The 24,428-nt window shown below is 39.2% G+C and overlaps 1 protein-coding gene across 2 annotated transcripts in view; it reads right to left on the minus strand.

Moving 5' to 3' along the window:
* MELK (maternal embryonic leucine zipper kinase) overlaps nucleotides 1–24,428 on the minus strand; it is a 78,177-nt gene that overhangs the window by 15,483 nt on the left and 38,266 nt on the right. The window contains exons 9-13 of one of the 2 annotated variants that reach the window (XM_057725111.1): nucleotides 18,411–18,479; nucleotides 16,894–16,992; nucleotides 11,252–11,338; nucleotides 4,901–5,029; nucleotides 982–1,104 (exon numbers count right to left, since the gene is read on the minus strand). In XM_057725111.1, coding sequence (XP_057581094.1) covers nucleotides 982–1,104; nucleotides 4,901–5,029; nucleotides 11,252–11,338; nucleotides 16,894–16,992; nucleotides 18,411–18,479 — 507 coding nt within the window. The remainder of the gene's footprint in view (nucleotides 1–981; nucleotides 1,105–4,900; nucleotides 5,030–11,251; nucleotides 11,339–16,893; nucleotides 16,993–18,410; nucleotides 18,480–24,428) is intronic. The other variant, XM_057725112.1, reaches the window with a different exon arrangement.

The following is a 24,428-nucleotide window of genomic DNA, read 5'->3' on the forward strand; positions in this document are numbered from 1 at the left end:
AACCAATAAAACAAAATATTTCTCAGAAGCAGACAAACTTACATATGACAACTTGATATATGATAGAAGTGCCATTGTAGATCAGTGCAGACAGACGGGACTTTTCAATGGTCCTGGCACAACTGATTATAAGAGGAAAAAATTGATTCCCTACCTCATACCATAAAGAGAATTAATTCTCCATAGATTAAAGACTTAAATGTGAAAGGAAAAGCTTTAAAACTTTTAGAAGCAATATATGTGAATGCATTTCTGACTTTTGTAGAATGATTTCTTTTATAAGACACTAAAATTACAAACCATAAGGGGAAATACTGACAACTTGTAACTCATTAAAATTAATGACTTCTGCTATCAAAGTAAAAAGATAAGTGACAAATACAGACAACATACCTGCAACACAAAACCAACAAAGGATTAGAATTAAAATGAAATTGAGAACTTCCTCAATACCACAAGAAACAAAAGAAACAATCCAATAGAAAAATAGGCAAAGGACACAAAAAAAACATTTCATAAAACAGGAGACACCATTGGCTGATTAATATATGAAAAGATACACAAGTAATCAGAAAATTACAAATTAAAACCACAGTGAGATATCACTTTACACTCACCAGATTAGAAAATATTAAATAACAAAAAATATCAAGTACTGATAAGTTTGTGGAGCAACAGGGACATGTAAATTATACCTCATTTTTTAAAGAGGAGAGGATGGGAGGGGAGGGGACAGAAGGGGAGGGAAGGAAAAAAGTGCAGTAAAGTGCTCCAAAATGGAATCTTGGCTTTCCTCAACTTGGAAATAATTGGCTTTCCTTTCATTTATACTCCAATAATCTCCCATTAATATTTTCAGTGGCTTAGGAATTCATTAAATTTGCAAGCACAAATTAGATCTCATGTTAAGCCCTAGATATTTTTTTATAATTGAGATAACATATTCTATTGATATTTTAAATAGCAATAAAAATAACCAACCTGTGGTGTTTGTGGAGTAGCCACACCTGTTGATGAAATGTCTTCACACCATTCATAGTCTATTAATCCAGCTACATAATTTTCATCACTGGTGATCACATCTTCTAGACTCAGATTCTTTGACTATTCAAAAATAGAAGAACTCAGAAACAACACCATGATTCAATTTTAAAAGAGTATATATATTACAGGCACAGGGCAAGGCCCTGAAAGCAGAAACAAATGAGAGAGAGTATATTGACAGAGCTCACCATCCAAAACAGAAAACAAGAAGTCAAAATTTCTTAATTAAAATTATTAGATATGAGAATCTCTGACTCTCAAACAAGATGCCATGGAACATTCTTATATTATGTAGTAATCTACGTAGCTTATCATTATCAGATAATCATTATAGAACCAGACAAATAACTCCTTTGCAAATCTATAAATAAGAAACTCTCTGACAAAGTAGAACCAGACAAATAACTCCTTTGCAAATCTATAAATAAGAAACTCTCTGACAAAGTAGAAGATGAAATACACATTTCTTGGTTGCAAGAACATACTGAGTAGTTAGCAATTTCTACTAGGAATAAATTAGCCTTATGAAAGATCTCCTGGAGACAGGATATTTGGGGTTCTATGCTAACAATACCACCAGAGTCATTTATTTTCCTTTATTTTTCCCCCTCAATAAACGAGGGGTACACTAGAGACACCCTAAATTCTAAGACTATGGAGTATAGTTGGATTTTTTATTTTCCTCTCCTTCCCTTTCCTTCAACATCTAGTTAGCCTGGCTAGGCAACTGTACTTGAATTTCTTACACTCCATCCTTTCTTTTCTAATTTTCTGATTCAAGGACAAATCCTCTCATCCCTGAACTATTCAAATGGACAATATGGTCCCTGCCACCAATCTTCCCACCCTCTCAACCAGGGATGACAGAGTTCTCTGGGGTTGTCAATTACCATCAACTAGAACCAGCCACATGGAGTGCTAGGCTGCAAAAAATACTAAAGCTAAGTCTGTGCTCAGTGGGGAAAAGCACAGTGTTGTATGAATAAAGGCTGTCAGGGTACTGCAGCAGAGAGTAAAAGCACATTCACATCCCTGACTGAACAATGCTACATACAACTGGATGAATTTTGAAAATCAGTCATGTTGGTGACTTGTCATGTCTTTTTGCTCAAAAATCCAGTTTCCCATTACCTATAGCATAAAGTCTAACTCTCTGATCTGGCATTTCAAGGTTCTCTACAATCTAGCTCTCGGCTACCCTTCCAGATCACCCATTCTCTCTCTTCATCTAGTCACTGACAAAAGAATATATCAAGCACATTTAGGTGCCTGAGTTTCTGCTAATTCCGTTTATCCTGCTCTGAATTCTGTGTTCCTTCTTTTCCATTTTCCTAAACTTAACTACGGATCCAGTTTGGATCACCCATGGTGATCCCTTCCATCCTCTAAAGCCCCTACCGCACACCTCTAGTGCTTACCTGGCACCCACCATCTACTGTGATGTAGTGTTAGCTACATGTATGTCTTGCCTCAGCTTAACTGTTAGACAGCAAGCACTACCCTTTGTGCAGATGTTTCCCGAGAGCTAGCACGAGGCCTGAAAATGCTAATGATGTTGATGACGTGTGGTCTTTTGTGATTCTCAGGTCAGACTGTATTACTGTTTCACTGAAAGTGTCATCTATTGATTAACAGTTCAGAATTACTTAATTTCTTATAAACAACACTCCGGAGAAAAAACAGTCATTCCATCAAGGGGGAGAATAGCACAAAGAGTCTATATAGCTTGCTTCAAGCCTTAGTGAGTTGCTTAAAGACCAGAAAAAAAAAAACGCAAAATTTGATTTCTACTTCATTTCTTGTCATTAAAATGTCTCTTTATTGGCTATAAAGACTGGCTCAATAATATAAAAGCCCAAATAATTAAATTATTAGGTAAATGCTCATTAGAGGGAAGATAAGAGTAAGTATCTTCCCAGATCACTTCTACTTGGATACTCTATGACTCATGTATACAGATGAATTGAGACCAGACCAATCCAGATGTAAGAAAATCTAATGGCTTAGGAAAGTGTCTAAGACCTTTTAACCAAAGTGTCATAAACCTTAAAATTTAGCTGAGGTTTATTCTAAGTATGGAGGTATCTAATATCTTTCTGAAATTACCTTGATCAGAAGCAAAGTTTATATTTTTGTGTCCTCCTGGACCCAAAGATGTTGATATTGGTGTGAGACTTTAAAGGGTTCGCCCTGTGAGCAGGGTGAGGGACAGGATGACTCACGGAGTCCGTGGGTAAAAGATCTGCCTGGGCATGGGATATTCACCAGCCCAGTACAACTCTCTAAGAACAGACTAGAAAAACAGCCCAGCAATAAGATTATCTCACTTCATAGATTTCAGCCCCTTCCACTAACACTTTTAGTTCTTAATTTGGTCAAAAGACCAACTACGGAGAGAAGGAAGACAAGTTAGGTCTGGCGGGGACAAGAGACCCACTATACCTGCAGCAGGTGATTGACAAGTGCCAGAAGGAGAGGTCTAAGTGAGCTGTTAAAGGAATTGCCAGGGGCGGTCGGGGGGAGTGTTCAACAAAAGATGATGAAAGAGGTGGCATTTGAACATTTTTTTAAAACAGAGTTTTGAGATCTAAAGGAAAATATCACCTCACTCATGTAATCATTTGTGCTATACTGGACTCCATGAAGAGGGCCAACTCCCTCTCTCTGAGAATAAGAAAAGTACAGTTTCCCAGTGTTAAAACCATTTAAACTGGACTTCCTAGGTGGCGCAGTAGTAAAGAATCCGCCTGCCAATGCAGGGGACATGGGTTCGAGCCCTGCCCTGGGAAGATTCCACATGCTACGCAGCAACTAAGCCCGTGTGCCACAACTATTGAGCCTGTGCTCTAGAGCCCATGTGCCACAACTATTGAAGCCCACACACCTAGGGCCCGTGCTCCACAACAAGAGAGGCCACTACAATGAGGAGCCTGCACACCACAATGAAGAGTAGCCCCCGCTCTCAGCAACTAGAGAAAGCCTGTGTGCAGCAACAAAGACCCAACGCAGCCAATAAATAAATAAACTAATAAATAAATAAATTTTAAAAAAAAGAAAAAACATTTAAACTGCAACTTGAATTAATGGAGGGCAGATTATATTATAAAGCTCCACACCCATCTGGCAATGCATTCAGAAGGCAGAATTTTAAGCCATGGGAGATACAAAGAATCACACAGAAAACAGAGACTAATGTGAGCACTAAGGAATGACACAGTGCTTCCAAATACATAAGCCTTCTCCACCATTCTAAATGTTCATGATACAGGAAAATGAGACAAAGACAACAAAATAGAAAAAAATAACTCGGTTATAACTCATACAAGGAATGTGAGTTGCATGAGCTACAGCTACTGCTCAAAACAAACAACCTAAACCCTTAACATAAATGAGTATCAAAATATGCACTGAAATACTTCACATTATATAAAGTATAATATGTTCTATAATTTACATAAATTATATAAACAAGCATACTAAAAAAAGACTGGAAAGACACAATAAAATATAAACTATTTTATTTATAGGTGGTTAGTAGCTTTATAAGTAAATTCTATTTTCCTTTAGCTTATCTATGGCTTAAAATTATTCTACCGTAATCAGGAGTTACTTTTGTGGAAAAAAAGAAGGGAGGGAAGAAATTTTTTTTTTTTAATGCCATGTAGACATTCAAAATTTTAGTGTTCAAGTTCAGGATTTCCCATTTTCCTCATTAAAAATATTTAAATCACAAAATGGCTTGCGTCTGGGTCCCTAACACCAGCAAAGCTAACTTTCCTGGCGTGTATGCACTCACGGACAGGGCGGGCACACGGCAAGAGCAGGAGGCACTCACACAAAAGATTTTAGCGTTCACCTTGATGTTTGTGACTGGAGTCACGCTGGCTTGTCCACAGGAAGAAAGGAACCTTAAACGAACCGGTTTTCCTCTAACCTTCTTGGCTAGGAGCAGAAGATAAGTAGCTGTGAGGTGATCATACTGCCACTGGAGGGAAAGAAAAGTTGTTTAGAAGACCAAACTTGCTTTTGAAATAATGTTCTATTTTAAATTATCTTTTTTCCTCAATGCCACAGACATGCAGGGTTTATAAATTTTTTTTACCTTTCCAAGGCATACAATGAAAAACAGCAAACCCCTACACCATAACCCCCCCACACACAATTTCCATTCCCTAAAAGGCACCACTTTTTAACACTTTCAGGTAATTTTTTTCTATAATTTTAAATTAATTGCTTATACAGCTTTAATTATTTTTAAGCTTCAGATATCATCTCTAGATTTCTTACTATAGAAAATAAGAATTTAGCTCTACTACAACTCCTTCCTTCCCCTCCACACATCTCCTCCCTGCATCCTCCTACTATAATTTTATCATAATTTTTAGTTAAATCAACATTTACATTTTTATGGTTATGTCAATAATCTTCACAACTAAGTAAAGATAATGTCCAAAATATTTAATTGGTACCCTGACATCAATCAATCAGAACAGAGGCCAAAAGATGAGTAGTGGTCCTGGGGAATGCCTGCCATGCCAAATATTAACCTTTCAACTGCTGGATGAATGGGAGGTAAATTTTTTGAGATCTTGCATGTCTGATAAATGACTATATGTTATCTGCACACTATTCTGGTTTGGCTGAGTACAGAATTCTAGGTTGACAATAATTTTCACAGCTTTGAAGGCATTATCTCATGGTCTTCTCGCTTTTAGTACAGCTATCAAAAAATCTAGTCTTTCTGATTTCCATGCCCTTGTGTATGACCTTTTGTTTCTTGTCTCTAGAAACTTTTTGAATCTCCATCCCCCCCCCCCCGTTTTCTGAAATTTCACTAAAATAGGCCTTTCTGAGGATCTATTTTCACCCATTTTGCCAAGCCCTAGTTAAGTTCCTCCATTTTTAGAAAGTCATACCTTTCAGTTCTGGAATATTTCTTCCTGTACTATTTTTTTGACGGTTTCCTTCCTCTCCTTCTTCTCTGTTTTATTTTCCTGCAACTTCTACTATGTGTATGTTGGACCTTTCTTACCCCTTTTCTCCTCTTTGTGCAGCTCTTTGTCTTTAGGTTCTACTTTTGAAAGATTTTCACATTAACTTCATTTTCAAACGTGTCTACTGAGCTTTTCATTTCTGTGGTCATATTTTAAATCTTCAAGAGCTATCTCTTAAATTGTTTGTTTTTAGTCATCTTATTCCTATTTCAAAAAAGAAATAGCTTCTCTTATCTCAAAGAATAGTAATTATTGTTTCTGAGCCATTTTCTTCCACTCCCTGAATTACCTGTTTTTTTCTGAGTATCTTTACTTTTTCTTCCTTTTCTCCCCCACTCCATTTGTTTTGATCTTTGACTTTCATGTTAGATGCCATCCTCAAAGGTCTGGTGATCTTTTGCTGTCTGTCTCTATTTGAAAACAAAGAGTATACTACACAGCTAATTAAAACTCTGTGTAATTTGGGGTTGTTCATTACCTTGGGGGCGTCTCTCTAAGGTGAACAGGAACCTGAACTCCCAACCATTGGCAGAGTAGGTCTTTTCTCTTGGCTTTTCCCTAGAGATGAGTCTCCCAGTATTTTCCTCAACCCCACTGCAATTAGGATAAAATCCGGGTCCCAGCATTCTCAGAGTTGAATAGGGAAGGGAGTTAGAGAGGTAGTAGTTCACTGTTCAGTAAGAGGAATATGTGTGTCAAATGCATCCATTTCAGAATGGCTCATCGCCCCCACCTGAGCTGCATCTGGTACAAGAGTGCCTCCTGTTCAATGTCTCCAATCTTCTGTTGGAGTGGGGAAGAGGTAAAAAAGCGGCAGCACAAGGTAAAGAAAGGGACCTAGCAGTCTAACTGCTCCTAATACAGACTTTCAACCAATCTTCCTGGTTTCCACCGTGCTCAATTCTCTGACTCCAGAGGTTCCTAGAGGTTCTGATTCCTGAGCTTTTCTGGAGCTCCAGGGCTCTAATCAATTTGCTTACTGCCTTTTCCCACTGCAGGCACTTTGCTTTCAGCTTTCTCCAAAATGCTAAGTCAGTTGCCACTTAGCTATAACTTCTAAAATTTTATTGACATTTCTTTTGTCTCCTCTTTTATTCTCTTCACTGTAAGTTGTTTGCCTTTTTATTCCTTTATGGTTATTTTAGTGAGGTTTTAGGAAGTCTTGGATGTAAACATGTCTGTTCAATCCACATAAATACTGAAAGTTTTTAAATAAGGTACTTAAGACTACGAGACTCTCTGCCCTGCAAAAGTGTTAAATTTTAATACTGAATAGTATTTTATGCTATGTATCTCTCACAAAGTACATGATCAAGAGGTCTACTATCACCTCTGATTTTATTAATAAATTTTATCAGTTAACATTTTAGATGGTCACAATGTAGTACATGCTTTGAAATTTACATAATGTATATATCAATCTAATGGAAGAAGTATAGCAGTGTGATAAATTATCATGGAATGTTGCCTTTAATCCAGATAGGCTGGGGGAAAGGAAGGACAGAAAAGGTTTCATGGAGAAGGTACTTGGAAACTAGGTGAAAACTACGTAGTTATAATCACTCTCTACTTTCCAAAAGCTACATTAAGTGTTTTGTTTATCTATTTATTTATTTATTTGGCCACTCTGCACAGCTTGTGGAATATTAGTTCCCCAATCAGGGACTGAACCCAGGCCCTGGCAGTGAAAGGGAATTCCCTAACCACTGGACCACCAGGGAATTCCCATGTTAAAGGTTTTTTCTGCACCTCCCACATCCATGGTCTCATGTGTGATAGCCGCAGTTTTGAAAGAGATGCCATAAACTGATTAGAGACAATGGCTCAAAAACAAGATGCCACTTGCTTGTCAACAATGGCATAACCCAGGCATTGTAAAAAATACCTGGAAGACGCTAAGAGTTTTAGGTGGAGTTTTCTAAACATGCCTCGGAGTTTTATAATCATCTTGGAAACTCTCTATTTCCCTATGCAAAAAAGCATCTTTTTAATAACTTTTTTGCCGTAGCCATTGAATACTCCTTATTACGATAAGATGCACAGGGGAGTTCTGTGTTTAATAACAGATAAGTCAATGCATTAGTTACACTTTCCAGGTGATGCCAATCCCCAAGTCTAACACAACCAATGTCTCCCTTATATTTTAAGCAACTCCCTCTTTTGAAAGTCAAATGTCTGAAAGTAAAGCAACAGGTTTACCTGTTGTAAAGAAGGTTCCATTTCTAGAAACAAAAAAAACATTTTAAAATCCCCAGTTATTGTTCAGGCAAGCCAAATGTCAAAGGACTGAGGGTCTGAGAAATTGAGGAGTGGCCCACTATACTTCCCTTGACCTTGCTCCCGAGGCCCTCAATCTTTAAACTTCCGCTCCCAGAATACATGGGTGTTTGCATTGCAAGGATGAGGGGAAAGGATCTGTCTTGGTCTATAGGTTCTCATGTGCACATGTGACCCTCCGTGAAGTTCCCCTCCCAGATGACTAGCTGCTCCACAATCCAGAGCCACTCAGGGCTGGAAGAAGAGCGGGAAAGTAAGGAAAGCAATGAGGTGGAAGCTCTAGCACCACTGGAGGAAATCTCAAGAGGACTATGAGATAGCTTAAAATCATAGCACACAAGAGACTCTCACTTCCACATCAAAAAGCAGTTTAAGAATGCTCAGGTATATAATGTAAAAGCAGTAGTTCCACGAGTTGAATGTTTGGGAATAATATTCTTTCTCTTTACACAAAGGTCAGCACCATACCCAGCACAGATCACATTAAACTGATTTCTCTCTGTCCTATCTAGCCAGCCCCAAAAGTAAAGATGCCAGAAAAAAAGTATAACAGACCACGGCTGACCTCAAACTTGGTTTTCATAAGGCTCTTTAAACTGGAAAGTATCTAGGACCAATGTGAATTCTCTGAGACTACCCAGACCAGGATTTCTCAACCTCAACACTATCGAGAGGTGACCTGGATAATTCTTGGTGGCGAGGGGCTATTCTGTGCACTCTAGGATATTTAGCAGCATCCCTGGCCTCTACCCATTAGATGCCAGTAGCATATACACACATCCCAGCTGTGACAACGAAAACTGTTCCCTGAGGGGCAAGATCACTCCCAGTTGAGAACCACTGACTTAGACCAATGCTTCATGAGCTTTAATGTACAGATGAATCACTTAGGGTTTATTAAGATGCAGATTCTGATTCAGTAGGTCTGAGGTGGGACCAAGATTCTGCATTTCTAACAAGCACAAAGTGATGCTGATGCTGCCGGTCCTGGATCATATTTGAAGAGCAAGAATCTAGAGTAGTACTTCTCAACTCCTTGGCTACACACATTGCAATCCTTTGGGAAGAAAATTCTGATGCTTAGGCCATACCAATGAAATAATAATCTCTGGGGGTGGGATTTAGGCATCAGGATTAAAGTTCTAAGGTGAGTCCAATGTTCAGGCAAGGTTGAGATGTTGTCCACTCATCCCTAGGACTGGAAAGTAAGTATAAACAGGCATTTAAGAATGAGGGGAAAGTATACAAGAAGAAAACTATTACTTTCCTCATACACTCTTAATGTTGGTCATGCCTAGCTTTCAGGATAACTGAGATCTTCAGAGAGATGTGACACCAAAAACCAATCTCTATCATGCTTCATTATTTTGTTTTCTTTATCAGAAGAAAACAATTCCTATTTCCATTTCACTTTTAAGTTTGAAAAATATATGCAGAGACCACATAAAGGATACTATTTTAAAGACTTTTTTCCCCAATGATTCTTGAAGATCTGAGTATGTTACTTCTAAGATTCAGATTTTAAAAGTTTGTGAATCTTGTATAAAAGTTTTTCTGGATAAAATGACCTGATATACGTGGGATTTGCTTTGAAATACCCTAGTTAAAAAGGGCAGATGGAGGGCAGTGTTAGGATACAGAAATTGGCAAATTGGCAAAATGTTAATAACTGTTAAAACTGGATGATCAGGGGGTTCCCTGGCCGTGCAGTGGTTAAGAATCCTCCTGCCAATGCAGGAGACATGGGTTCAATCCCTGCTCCAGGGAGATCCCACATGCCACAGAGCAACTAAGCCCATGCGCCACAACTACTGAGCGGGTGCTCTAGAGCCCGTGCTCTGCGATAAGAGAACCTGCCGCACTGAGAAGCCCATGCACTACAATGAACAGTACCTCCCACTCACTGCAACTAGAGAAAGCCCATGTGCAACAACAAAGACCCAACACAGCCAATAAATACATAAATAAATAAATTTATCTATTTATTAAAAAAAACAAAACAAAAACTGGTCTATTAAAGATCAGACCAAAGAAAAAGTCATGTTTATATGAAAGTTGTTTACATGAAAACTTCAAATTTTCATTGTAAAAGATTAAGGACCTAACATATCTGGCAGCAATTCCCCTTGCCATTCCCTTTCATTCCATGAAAAAGTAAATTATCATTCTGTTTTCCACTTGTCTGGAATTGTCACTCAAAAGACTTATTGTGTCATTCAAAAGAATTCCTTTATATCTCCTTCTCACTGAAAGATCACATGGCTTAGCAAAGCTTTGGTTAGTTAAAAAAAATTTTTTTTTGTTTAAGGCCTTTACCTTTCAAGTTAGAAAAGAGAATAAAACAAATACAATTCATAGGTAATGAAAGACAAAGGTACTGAACCAGGAGCCAAGTTGGGTGTGATCCCTGCCCATCATGTACTCACGAGACAGCTGTGAGTGCCTCTATCTCCAGAAAAAAACCACAAGTATGATTCAGAGAGTAAGCATCTGAAAGAGCTAAGACGATCCAACACCAGAAACCATGATAATGATTTCATGGGATTTGGTTCATAAGGTTGGGGGTGATGTGAGGCTATAGGGTTTGCTTTTAGGTAAAATGAAAACTGCTTTGTGCACTTCATTTCTATAACGGAATCATAGTTCCATGTTAGAGAATTTAAGGTAGTCAAAACTGGAACTCTGTCAATTCTCTGGACTCGTTTGTTCTGCTTCTTAACTTTTTTTCCACTATAAGTCTCTTTTGAAAAGGATTCCCAGCAGATGTTAGAAAAAGAATTGAATGGAAAACATATACATAAACTATGTGCAATATTTACATCCGTGATAAAATCATAGGTTTGAAAAATGCTATACTATTTTTTATTGTACTGATAAAATAAAAAACAATGATGAGACAAAAGATATTACTCTCAAATTCATGCTGTATTTCTTACCAGTGAAATTAAATCCTCCATTGTTTGTCTGTTGTTTCTGTGATGTACAGAAAGTTCCGTTACACAATCTTCATCAAGGTGAACAAGCTACAAAAAAATTTTTATCAATTTTATTAATAAAAAAAATTACAAAATATTTATGGTTTTGAAATTTTAAAATTACCATAATTTCTTTGTAAAATCAAACACCAACGTGTTAAAACAACATGAGTTTGTCAAACTCGGGTAAGAATAAACATTCTCCACAATTTTTAAAGATATAAGCAGACGACAAAAAGCAGTTCAGGAAGATGATGAGCTCTCCTTCCCAGCCCTTCACATCCCCATCATCAACTGATCAACTGTTACAATTCTGTTGTGTAGCCAAGGGACTATATGCTCCTCCTCTACTGCAGACTGGGACTTGCATTTGCATTAAAGAGCAGTCATCTAGGCATCCAAAATAGTGGCTAGACAACAGACTGGGTAAAAGAGTAGCTCAGACTTGTAGCGTATTGTCCCCTAGGCTATGTCTGGGTTTAGCACAATCCAAGGAGCCCTTATGATGGTGCCACAGATGCTGCAAAAGCATCACTATGCTGAAAGGTACTAGCAAAGCACAATTTTTAAGAGGAAGAAGTGACACTGCCTCTACACAAATTTTATTTTGCTTCAGGATGGAAATTATCCCAGTATTCTGATCCCTGCATGAGGAGACCTCACCAGAGATGGGGCCAGAAATGAGTTCTCAGAACCAAACAAGGATCACTGAGAATGAAAAGGCAGGAAGGTCTGGCCTGGACCTGAAACAGGAGTTCAGAAAATCACATGGGAAGAGAATCATAAGAAATGTAATTTTAAAGTCATCTTTCCAGTGTCAAGAATTCACTTCACAACAGCCCCAATAAGAGATGTTTCACTTTCTGCTTAAAGTCTCCCTCTCCAGAACACCTGGGATGGTTAGCTTCTTCCTCCTCCCCTAAGGTCTGTCTGCCTGTGATCCTTACCCACTGTGAATCCATACGGTCTGACAGCTGGCAGGCTTTGGAAGTAGACAGACGTTGGTTTTAATCACTACATCACAAAATAACTGTGTGACCTTGAGCATGTTACTACGCCACTCTGAGAGCCTCGGTTTCATCATCTGTAAAATAGAGACGGCACCTGCCTTGCGATATATGTAACCTATGTGGAGTGCCTAGCGCAACATCTAAATGAGTAGGCCCTCAAAAAGCAGTTAACTATTTTTACTAACAGTCATAATTCCATTTCCTCTTTGGTATAACAGCCTTTCAGATATTTGAATATTCCTGTTACCAACAAACTTTCCTCTCCAAGCTTTGTCTTTTCCAGTCCCTTTAACCACTGTTTAAATTATTAACTACCCCTACCATTCTGGCCCTTTCTTTAGATCACATAGTTCAGGGTGTCACTGACCCTCAAGCGGCCAAGAGAGGTTTGCCCAGCACAAGGCAGAGCAATATCATGACCTTCCCTTGCTCTGGACGCCACACTTATAACAACAGACTCAAGAGAAAGTCACGCTGCCATCATGAAACTAGAGGAACGGTACAGACAATGACCTGCATGATTGGTTGGTACAAGCTCACCCTCACGGGCTATGGAGAATGTGGAGACCACAAAGGTTTATACTGATGGTTCTATGAAAGTCACAAATGCCACAAGTAAGTTTTCATTGTGTCGCTTTGACCTTAGCAGCTCCCCAAACTGTAGAATCCCACTTCAAGAAGAGCTCAACCTCAGAAGCCCAAACACTTTACCACTCAGTTGGGTATTTTCTTGATATCACTGCTCAAGCATGAAGGAGATGATTTCTGGGGTTCCCTCCATGATCTTAAGTTACTCTCTTAAAAACAAAAACCTCTCGCCTATAGCCTCTTGCTCTGTACCTTTTACCACAAGGTGTAGGAAGGAGATGCTATCTTCTTTGCTGGGCTCCTGAACTGGAAAGAATGAAAAGAGTGGGACAAGACACCAAAGAATGAAAAATACAGTTTATCTCAGTTTTCCAAACAGGCTGAATACTTTAAATACTCTGAATTCTCAGCCACACATGCTCCAGTTAAATTAAGTACAAAAATGTATACCAAAAGCTAGCCAATTATTTTGGATTATCCGTGCCTACTATATTTCCTGTTCAGCAGGGCAGAAAATAGAACTGAATATAACTTCTATTTGATACAATACTTGGGTACTAGAGCTCTGTGCGAAAATGATAGAAGGAGATCACGCATAGTGTCACAGAATAGCATCTATACCTTAAATATCCAAGTAAATCTGAATTACTTTGTATAGTTCACTCTTGATGAAATGCAATACTGAAACAGAAAAGCAAATACTTTGAAAAGCAATAATCCCTTTTAGCTCTTCTGTATTTAACTCATTTGATCCCTGCAACAGCTCTGTAAGGCAGACATTACAGATGAATGACATAACATTTAAAGGCACTCTATAAATGACAAAACATAATCCAGACATACAGAAGACACTCACATTAGAATACCCATATTAGAGGTGAGACAATGAAGCCTCAGAAAAATTTATGCAATTTTCCCAAAACTGGCATTTTTCATCCTAGCCCAGTGTTTTTCCTACCACACCACGTCACCTCTCCATGATTCTGTTCCAGCAGCTTTTCCAACAGGAACCAGACAAGTAATGCTCATCACAAAGGCTACAGCTACACAGAATACAGGCCCTGAGTCTAAATTAGTTGGCCTGTCAGATCCATTATATTCTGGAGCCCTTCTGTCTGGGTTAACATCCTGGTTCTACACTTACTAGTTGTTTGACCTTGGGCAAGTTATCTCATGATTCTGTGTCCAGCTGCTTCGTCTGCAAATGGGGATAGTAACAGTATCTACTTCAGAGGGTTTGTATGAGGATTAAATGAGTTAAAAGAGTTAAAAACATAAAGCCTTTAAGAGCCTAAGGGCTCTGTCTATATTATACTATAGTCCTCTAATAGCACACTTTCCTATTAAGGTAAGCATTCAATAAATATTAGCAATTATTATACTCAGATGTAAGGAAAATCATACACTTTTTCAGACCACTCAAAACTATGTATCTTACCTTATACTGTGCCCCAATTTTAAATAGTCTTTGTGTTGTTGAAATCAGAGACTTTCCCTCATTTTGGCATATCCTAATTAAGGATCACGGCTGAGAAGACAAGCAAAGCCCTCCCACACATGGAGAAACGATGACCCCCGATGGCTGAACACAGGCATTTTCACCACCCACATTCTCCACCTCACAAGGGCACATCACAGCTCCCCTGGCCCTGCTGCTGTGCTGCCCGGACACTGTACACTCTGCTGTCCGTACGCTCTCAGTGTTGATAGTTGGTAGCATTAAGTTGCAGCTCTAATTGTGTTTGCTCAACAGATACTGAAGATGTCTTGGAGGGTTAAAGGAACTATGGAGAAGAGAAATTTTAGGAGTTGACAGTCACAGGAGAATCAGGAGGGATTTCAGATCAGGCTGCATGGTCATAACAGTGGGCAGACTAGTGAGAAGGGGTTAAAAACAAACACAGTCTATTTTTGCAAGTATTTATATTTATTGGTATAATTCTTCCAGACAGCAAATGCCACACAGCTGTACCAGGTCTACAATGCTGACCCATGCACACATCCCACTCCACTGCAGACCTTTTAGTAGATTATCAAAAAGCATCCCAAATTATCTGAAAGGGCTATTAAAATATTTCCCCTTTCAAGCATTAAAATGCTTTTCTAACTGCATATCTGTGTGAGGCTACATTTTCTTCATATGCTTTAATCAAAACAACATATCAAAACAGACTGAGTGCAGAAGCAGATAAGTACCCAAGTGTCTTCTATTAAGCCAGACTTTAAAGAAATTTCCAAAGGTGTAAAGCAGTGCCACTCTTCTCACAATATTTATTTCTTAAATAGCTATGTTTAATTTCTGGATTTCCTTATCTATGTAAAGGGGATAAGAACTGTACTGACTTTGATGGCTACACATTCCATACTGGCTCTGGGTTTTGCCATGTGGCTTGCTTTGGCCAGACATTAGTAAGCACAATGCAAGCAGAGGCATGAAAATGCTTTAGTGTTAGGGCCTGTCCACTTTCTGCTTCTTTTGGAATCCAGCTGCCGTATCAAGAAGCCCAGAAGAGACTGCCGGACACAATGTGACCCAACAAATAAGGAGCACAAATAGCTGCTGTTTTGAGTGAGGCTTAGACCATCCTGCCACAGTCAAGTCACCAGTTCACTGTAGCCACATGAGTGACCCCAAGCAAGACTCACACAAGAAGAGCCCAGCTCAGCCCCAAACTGCTGATCCACAGAACTGTAAATTATCATTGTTTCAAATCACTAAATTGTGGGGTGGTTTTTTAATGCAGCAATAGTTCACTAATATACAAAGTATACACCCCTTACATAAAATTGATAAGCTACAAAGATTTACCGTATAACACAGGGAACTATGGTCAATATCTTGTAATAACCTATAATGAAAAATAATCTGAAAAAACATATATATGCATAACTGAATCACTTTGCTGCACATCTGAAATTAACACAATACTGTAAATCAATTTTTGAATCAATGTAACTTTTTAAAAATTATACATACCCTTTAGTAACACTCACATTTTTACCAAGTTCAAATTGCCACTTGTTAAAAAATATTTTTTAAAACATGAATGTAGGAATACTTATTAATGTAATTGCCTAAACTTGGATAGCACTTTGTGTTATTTAAAGTTCTTCAGGAGGACTTCCCTGGTGGTGCAGTGGTTGAGACTCCACGCTTCCACGGCAGGGGGCCCGGGTTCAATCCCTGGTCAGGGAACTAAGATCCTGCATACCAAGTGGTGCAGCCAAAAATTTAAAAAAAAAAAAAGTTCTTTCATATATATATTAAACCAGTTCTCACAGTGTGGTCTGCAGACCCCCTGAAGATCTCCAAATAAAACAACATAGCAAAACAGACAATGCATAAGCAGGTGAGATCCAAGTGTCTTCTATTAAGCTAGATTTTAAAGAAATTTGCAAAGACATAAAACAATGCTACCTTCCCACTAGATTTATGTTTTAGTCATTTTTCATAAAAATATTTATTTGTGACAAACTGTAATAGGTTTAGTACTGTTACTTTTAAATAAATCAATCAATAAATATTTTAATAAATAAATATTAAGAGCATAAAGGGGGACTCAGACTTAAAAGTTTGAGAACCACTGTCACCTTGTAACTACTCTAGGAAGTACAGAAAACAGGTTTAACCTACTTTTTACAGACGAATATATAGGTTTGGAAAAGTTAAGTAACTTGCCCAGGATTCCCAGAGCACTGTTCACAATCCTGACTACATGAGAAATACCTAGGAAGTTTGAAAAATCTCCATTAATTGTTGGGGGACCGGGGCACAGGCACTTTTTTTAAAGTCCTTGTGATTCTTACGTGCAGGCCCAGGTTAGGAACCACTGTCCTGGAGATCAACAGGCAAATATATAACTCAGTTACAGTCCCCCAAACACCAATCTGATGAATACATCTGCAAAATATATTTTCTTTTATATTTAGACCACATCATTGTACATCCTGAATCCACACAAAGCTTTGTTTTGTTTTAATTCTATGGGATTTCATTTTACTTACAGGAGTCTTGCTTTGCCACTCAACAGGACAGTTGTAATCTTGCATGATCCAGGGATGGTTCAATAGATTTTTCACAGAAATCCGTTTCTTTGGGTCCACCTAGTGGCCATTGAGAGGCAGCTGGAGATTAACATTTCAAATAGAGAGCACAGAACACCTTTCCTCTTGAGAACTCAAAATTTATCAAAACAGATGTAAACTTTATCATCACAAAAATGCTGTCAAAGACCTTAAAATGGCCTTGGAATAAATTCTTTTAAAAAGGGAATAGAGGCAAGAGAACTATAGTAACCAACACGGGCTTAGAAGATAAATGTTTAACAAATATGAACTTCATTGGTATGGACATTATTCATGAAGTTCAGTCAATCTATTGTATGATGTAATAGTCTTTTGCTGGAAGACCTATTCACAGGAAATATTCACCAATTTAATATTCAAGAAGCCACAATGCAGGGCCTTCACATTGAATATGCAATCTGTACTTCCGATGAACTTACAATCACATAGAACAAGTTGAAAAGCACACCTTTCTTTTCCATTTGTAGTTTTCAAATGTGAGGAGAGGAAAATTAATCAACAAAGATTAAGCTTTTTGGAGTTTAGAAGAAAGGATGAGGTGTTTTCAATCTCATTATGGAGATTTGGTGGTCTGGCCCTACTTAATCAAGGTGGGTGAGCTTGAGGTAAATTTTGAATAAAAAGTAGAGATGGCTTAATAGATGGAAAAACTAAATAAATAATAATGAAAAAAATATTGCACTAATAAGGTACTCACATTTTCAAAGTGTTCCCTATTAATCTCATTTTATCCACATAATGCTATGTAGCAGTGAGGCCAAGTTCAGAATCCCCATTTTATAGGTCAGAACCAGGTTAGGTGACATGCCTATTGATTAGTAGGATGGATAACTAGACTTCAGCACTCCTATCTTTCACCCTCAGAGGTCATTACACCAAATCAGTGGTGTTTAACATGTGGTCCCCAGACCAGCAGCATCAGTGTCATCTGGGAGCTTGTTAGAAATGCAAATTTTTAGTCCTGCCCCAGATCTACTGAACCAGACACCGTCAGGGTAGTGCCCAGCAATCTGTGTTTTAGTAAGCCCATTTGGCATTTCTGATACATGCTAAAGTTTGAGAACCACTGCACTAGATCATGGGGCCCACTCGATTGTACATCAGCTCATTCAAGCATTTACTCTATATCTCCCATGTATCTAACGGAAAAAGAGTGGGAGCAAGAAAACAGAAAACAGCGGAGAAAGAGCTGATAACAAAAAACAGACAACGCTCAACAAAAAGGAAGAAAAACCAAATCAGCAAAGCTATGTAGTAACAATCTTTAAAAAAAAAATGCATTTGCAGAGAAAGCACCTAGTAAAGAATATTTGCAGAGTAGATATAATGGATGGAATTTTTTTAAGCTGATAAGATAAATGTGGTAGCACTACAGACATCTTAAAGTCAAACAATTGCAATAGACGTCTATTATGTTAAAATAAATAACAGATTACCTGAAGCATTTGTTGAAGAAGCAGAATGCTACTGGGGGAGAGCCACTTCGGAACCTCGTATTTCCCTCTCTACAAAAAACAAAGAAAGTGTTAAAGAGATTTAGGTTCAATCAGCCTTGATACAAATTTCTAAGGTTAACAACAAACATGCTGGAGGTTTACTCCCAAGCTTGAAGACTTCACCCAACTTTAAGATTTGGTAAACACTATTAACAACATAAGAAACCCATTTCTTGCCTTAAAGAAGAAAATCCAGTAATTTAAACACTAGTATCACCTCTAAAGTATCCACATATCAGATAAGGGCTAGAGCACAGAGAATATAAGAGTGGAGAACACAAATGTTACAGGGCTTTGGAATCTGTAGGATGATTAAATAGATAGCAAGTACACATTGTAGTCAATGTTTGCATTGCTGAAGCAAATTTTAGTTTATAATCCTAGAGGAACTGCCAGTTGACAAAATTAGGTAACAAAAAAGCATATTTGGTGGCGGGACACAGAGTGTGGTTAAAAACAGGTCACATATCATCCACAAGGCAGAATTCACAATCTTTGAGGGAAACTGACAAAAGGCAAGTTCTAAGGCAAATACCTCTTTTGGAAATGGGCGAGACTCAGGAGATAAATGTTTATAACCTGTTATACTTAGACATTATAGTCATCAAATCATCAACCAAAACAAGACTAGGGACTTGCTAAACACTAATACATGATAGAAAACCCCTTCAGGACTTCCCTGGTGGCACAGTGGTTAAGAATCCGCCTGCCAATGCAGGGGACATGGGTTCTAGCCCTGGTACGGGAAGATCCCACATGTTGTGGAGCAACTGAGCCCACGTGCCGCAATTACTGAGCCTGTGCTCTAGAGGCCGTGAGCCACATCTACTGAGCCCACATGCCACAACTACTGAAGTCTGTGCATCTAAATCCCATGCTCCACAACAAGAGAAGCCACCGCACTGAGGCCATGCACTGCAACGAAGAGTAGCCCCTGCTCGCCTCAACTAGAGACAGCCCGCGTGCAGCAATGAAGACCCAATGCAGCCAATAAATAAATAATTTTTAAAAAATAAAAAATACCCCTTCACACAACCAGTCACACACCCCTCTTTCCCAATTCAAAGGAAATGACAGAATCATTTTTCTTAGCAGAGAACAAATTGTTTAATGATGCTAGGTTAACAGGTTAATTATATCAGAAAAAATTAAGATTGAACTGTAATTCACAGTCTACATCAAAGTTAATTCTACCCAGATTAAAGAGTTAAATGCAAATGCAAAACGTATTTGAATTCGTAAAGAGAATATGTAAAGAAAGCATCGGTGATTAATTTTTAGAACCTGTCTAGACATGATAGCAATACCAAAAACTATAAAGATTAACAGATGACAAAATTAAAAGCTGACATTTCTGTACAGCAAAACACAACTAACAAAGCTAATTAACAACAAGTGAGGGCTTCCTAGGTGGCGCAGTGGTTAAGAATCCGCCTGCCAATGCAGGGGACATGGGCTCGATCCCTGCTCCAGGAAGATCCCATATGCCGCGGAGCAACTAAGCCTATGTGCCACAGCTATTGAGCCTGCGCGTTAGAGCCCGTGAGCCACAACCATTCAGCCCATGTGCTGCAACTACTGGAGCCCGTGCTCCACAAGAGAAGCCACGGCAATGAGGAGCCTGCGCACCACAACGAAGAGTAGCCCCCTACTCACCACAACTAAAGAAAGCCCGCGCACAGCAAAAAGACCCAACACAGCCAATAAAATAAATATATAAATTTATTAAAAAAAAAAAAGTTGAGGGGAAAAAAACCTTTCCACCTAAATGGCAAAAGATTAATCCACTTCATCACATTAAAAGCTCTCACAGATCACCACCAGTCCTCTCCTTTCCACATTTCCCCTCCCCAGCAAATGGCAACTGCCTTACCAGCTCCTCAGGTCAGAAACCCTGGATCATCTTTAGCTCCTCTTTCCCTCACACTTCACATCCGATCCATCAGCAAATCTATTGGGTCTATGTTATATACCCAGAATCACCTGTCACTACCTGCACCACACCTCCAGGGTCTCTCATCTGATATATTGCAAGAGGCTCCTAACTGGTCCTCTAGATCCCATCAATGTCCCCCACAGTCTAGTCTCTACTCACCAACACCAATGTTCTTTCAAAACATTGGGCCAGGTCATATCACTTAACTATTCCAAACTCTTTAATGGCTCCCAATCTCACTCAGAATGAAATCCAAATTCCTTACTCTGGCTCCAAGGCCCTGCGTGGTCTGTATCCCCACATGCACCCCACTCCTTACTACCTCTCAAACCCACCTCCTAACTCTCTCCCTCACTCACCAAATTACAATCACGTCACAAATCAAACACCATCCTGCCTTAGGCCTTTTGCACTCTTTGTTTCCACCGCAATAATGTTTTCCCCAATATCAGCAGAGCTTGTGCCTTTATCTTCTTAAGGTCTCCCCTCAAATAGCAGGGGTATCAGTGAGGCCTCCCCAAACCACCTTTATAAGTAGCATCCCCGCCCACCATCATCTCTACCTCCCCTTCACGGCACCTTCTTTACAGCTCTTATCTCCACTTGTCATACTACATATTTATTTGTCTATTTTCTTCCTCACTACATTAGAATATAAACACTTGTCTGTGCTGTTCACCTAGAACATTGTCTGGCCCTAACATATAAAAGATGCTCGTTTAATTAATACTTGTTTAATAAATGAAGAAATAGGATAAAAGCATACACTCCAAAAGAAAATGGGCAAAGAACATTCACAAGTAATTCCCAAAGCAAGAACTTTTAAATGGTCAATAAACATGAAAATATGTTCAACTAATCTAGCAATAAAAGAACAATCAATTTAAACAAAATATGATCTATCAAATTGATAAACTTCAAAAAAATTATCCAGTGTTAGAGTTCAGGGATAAGAGCACTTATCTACACAATAAAAGTACAAACTTTTCTGAAGAGTAATTTGGAAACATATAAAAAGCATTCAAGATCGAATATCCTTGATCCAGCAATTTCACTTCTAGCAATTTATCCTAAGCAAATAATTTGGCATACAAAAGCTTATTAGTGTTACGTTCATGACACAATTGTTTGTGATCACTTTGGGAACTAAGGAACATGGTCTGATGGAATCCAGAGGGCCCCCAAAACTAATCAAAGACAAAATTACCTGAATAAGGATCTTGGGTTAGAAATATATTACAGGTCCAGGGAGACGAGGGTAGGTGCGCGCGCACAGGCACGTACACACACACACCAGCAACTGAACTAGGCTGGAACCGTGGAGGTAGGTAGGTGAAGAAGTCATCGACTAGCACCAGCATTTGGGGTTCTCTGTTCTTTTGAACTGTCTAGGACATAATTCTCACAGAAATCAGTCCAGCTTAACGGTGAGGGGAGAAACAGACAGTACAGATCACTCAGAGTCCTAGAACTACATGACAGGCTGGATTTTGATTATGTTAAAGAAATAGTCAAAGTTCCAAAGAAATGTTATCAAGCAATTTATTTCAAAAGAAAAGGTGTTAACATTAAAACAACTCAACCTCTGACTCAGCCTCTCTGATGAGAGCAGACAGGCTGACCTACAAAGTGTTTCCTAGGAAGGGCAAGAGCTTTCATTTTACAAATGACATTTAATGTTATTAAATTTTTCATTCTCCTTTATCTAAAGCACTCAACACTACGCAGAGATCCCACTCTTATTTACACCTTGCCAGGGCACCTCAACACTTCCCAATGTCAGATGCTGACAGTTTGTTTATGAATTATAATAATGAAGGCACTAATTCATTTCTGCTTACTATCCTTCATCCACCAAGCACTGAAGGCTCGGTGCTGCCTGGGCTCCAGGCTGATCCCTGGGAAGGGGGGTTTTTCAGATGCTTCAGCCACTTTGCTGGGACTCACCAGCAAGTCACAGTTGCTGCATGACTGGCCCTGACCTAGTTGGCCCCACTCTCTTATCTGAGCTTTTCCATATTCCTGAGACCAAATGCCACTCATGATTCAAATCCTGGGTACCTGACATGTTCTCTTTCTTGGCAAACTGATCATTTGCCTGGTACCTCAAATACTGTAGCCTGCTCTTGCCAGGGTCCCGTAGAAAGCAGAGACCAGCCAGGAGCAAGGACTCTACTACCTGCTTACACTGATCAAAGGGTCATGATCTACCTGAATCTCCAATCGCAACCGGCACAACCTCTAGAGTGTCCTGTCTTGCTTTACTCAGTAGTCAGAACCTGTATGTACTCCGGTGGGTCTCCCCTCATGCTGACTGTACCCAGAGCCACTTGCTGCTCCCTCTCTGGATACCATCTGCACTGGGTTGAAGAGTGTCCCCCCAAAATTCATGTCCACCTGGAACCTGTGAATGCATCCTTATTTGGAAATGGGTGCTTTTGCAGAAGTATTCAAGTTAAGATGAGATCATATTGGGTCAGGCTGGGCCCTAAATTCAACATGACTGGTGTTCTTATAAGAAGGTGGAAATTTAGACACAGAGACACAAAAACACAGGAGAGGAGGCCACGTGAAAACAGAGGCAGAGACTAGAGTGATGCATCTACAATCCAAGGAATGCCAAGGATTGCAGGCAAACACAAGAAGCTAGAAAGAGGCAAAGAAGGACTCTCCCTTAGAGCCTTCAGAGAGACCATGGCCCTGCGGACACCTTGATTTTAGACTTTTAGCCTCCAGAACTGTGAGAGAATAAATATGTCATTTTAAGCCACCACCTTGCAGTACTTTGTGACAAGAACCCTAGGAAATGAATCTTCCATCTCTAAGGGTTTAACTTACTTGCATTACCTTTCTCCTGTCATCACCTGCCCAACCCAAGGATAAACCTGGTTCCAGGTTCTAGCCCTTTCTGGTCTGCTCCAACACACAGATGACAGGCACATAACCAGAACTATGATAATAAAATAAACGTTATGCCTTTAAATTCAAAAACTACCATCCAAAACAAAAGTACTCGTAACTAAAAGCAGCAGAATTCTATAGAAATCAGATGGAAAAATGAATTTTCAGACCAAAGCATCGAATAACGAGAGCTCCACCAGGCTGATTCCAGGTTCCTCTTTGCCTCTTATGTACCACCCCTTTTATCATCCCAGCTTGAATTCATGAAGTATGTTTTAACAGATCCCCTGCACTATGCTGTAAGCCAGCATCATAGAAGCAACCCTTTCCAGAGAGAGGCAGGGAGGACAAGTGAGTGAGAAGTGTGGTGCTTGGCCACTGGAAACAGGCAGAGACTGGAGTCATACATTATGCTTGAATCCCAGTCTGCCTCTTATTCGCTCCTTGAACTTGTACAACTTATATTATCTTTCTGACCCTGTTTCCTAAGAGTAGGCTCTGGAGACAAACTGCCTAGATCCAAATCCAGGGTCTACTACTTACTAGCTGTATGGATGAGCTATTTAACCTTGCCGTGCCTCCGTTTCCTCATCTGTGAAAAGAAGTGTAATAATAGTATCAAGTCCATAAATTGTTGCTAGCATTCAATGATTTAATACATATAAAGCACTGAGCACATGGCTAGGCACAGAGTAAGAACTCAATACCTGCTAGTTTCTACTATTACTGCTGCCTCTACTACTATTACTTCTACTACAATTACTGTCTGTGAAACAAGTACAGTAATGCCACTCACAGGGTTATAAAAGGAATAAAAGAGAATGTATGTGAAAGCACTTGGCACAATGCATTGCACATAAGAGACAATAAATGTTGGTTCAATGAAGATAGGGCTACTCAGAAAAGTAACGGAGCAAAGATGGCATTTTGGCCAAAGCCATGCACGCCAGGGTGCTAACTACTTAGTATACTAAGAAAGGCTAGAGTCATTCTAAGGATGTGTGTGCCCTCTCAACAGAGTTTTGCCCCTTCGCAGTTGCCTCAGGATCTCAGGATTGCCTGGTAAGAACAACATCAACTAGTCAAGTCCTGCTCACATCACCTCCTGAAACATACCCACC

This window comes from Hippopotamus amphibius, chromosome 2 (assembly GCF_030028045.1).
Source record: "Hippopotamus amphibius kiboko isolate mHipAmp2 chromosome 2, mHipAmp2.hap2, whole genome shotgun sequence".
Classification (NCBI taxonomy): Eukaryota; Metazoa; Chordata; class Mammalia; order Artiodactyla; family Hippopotamidae; genus Hippopotamus; species Hippopotamus amphibius.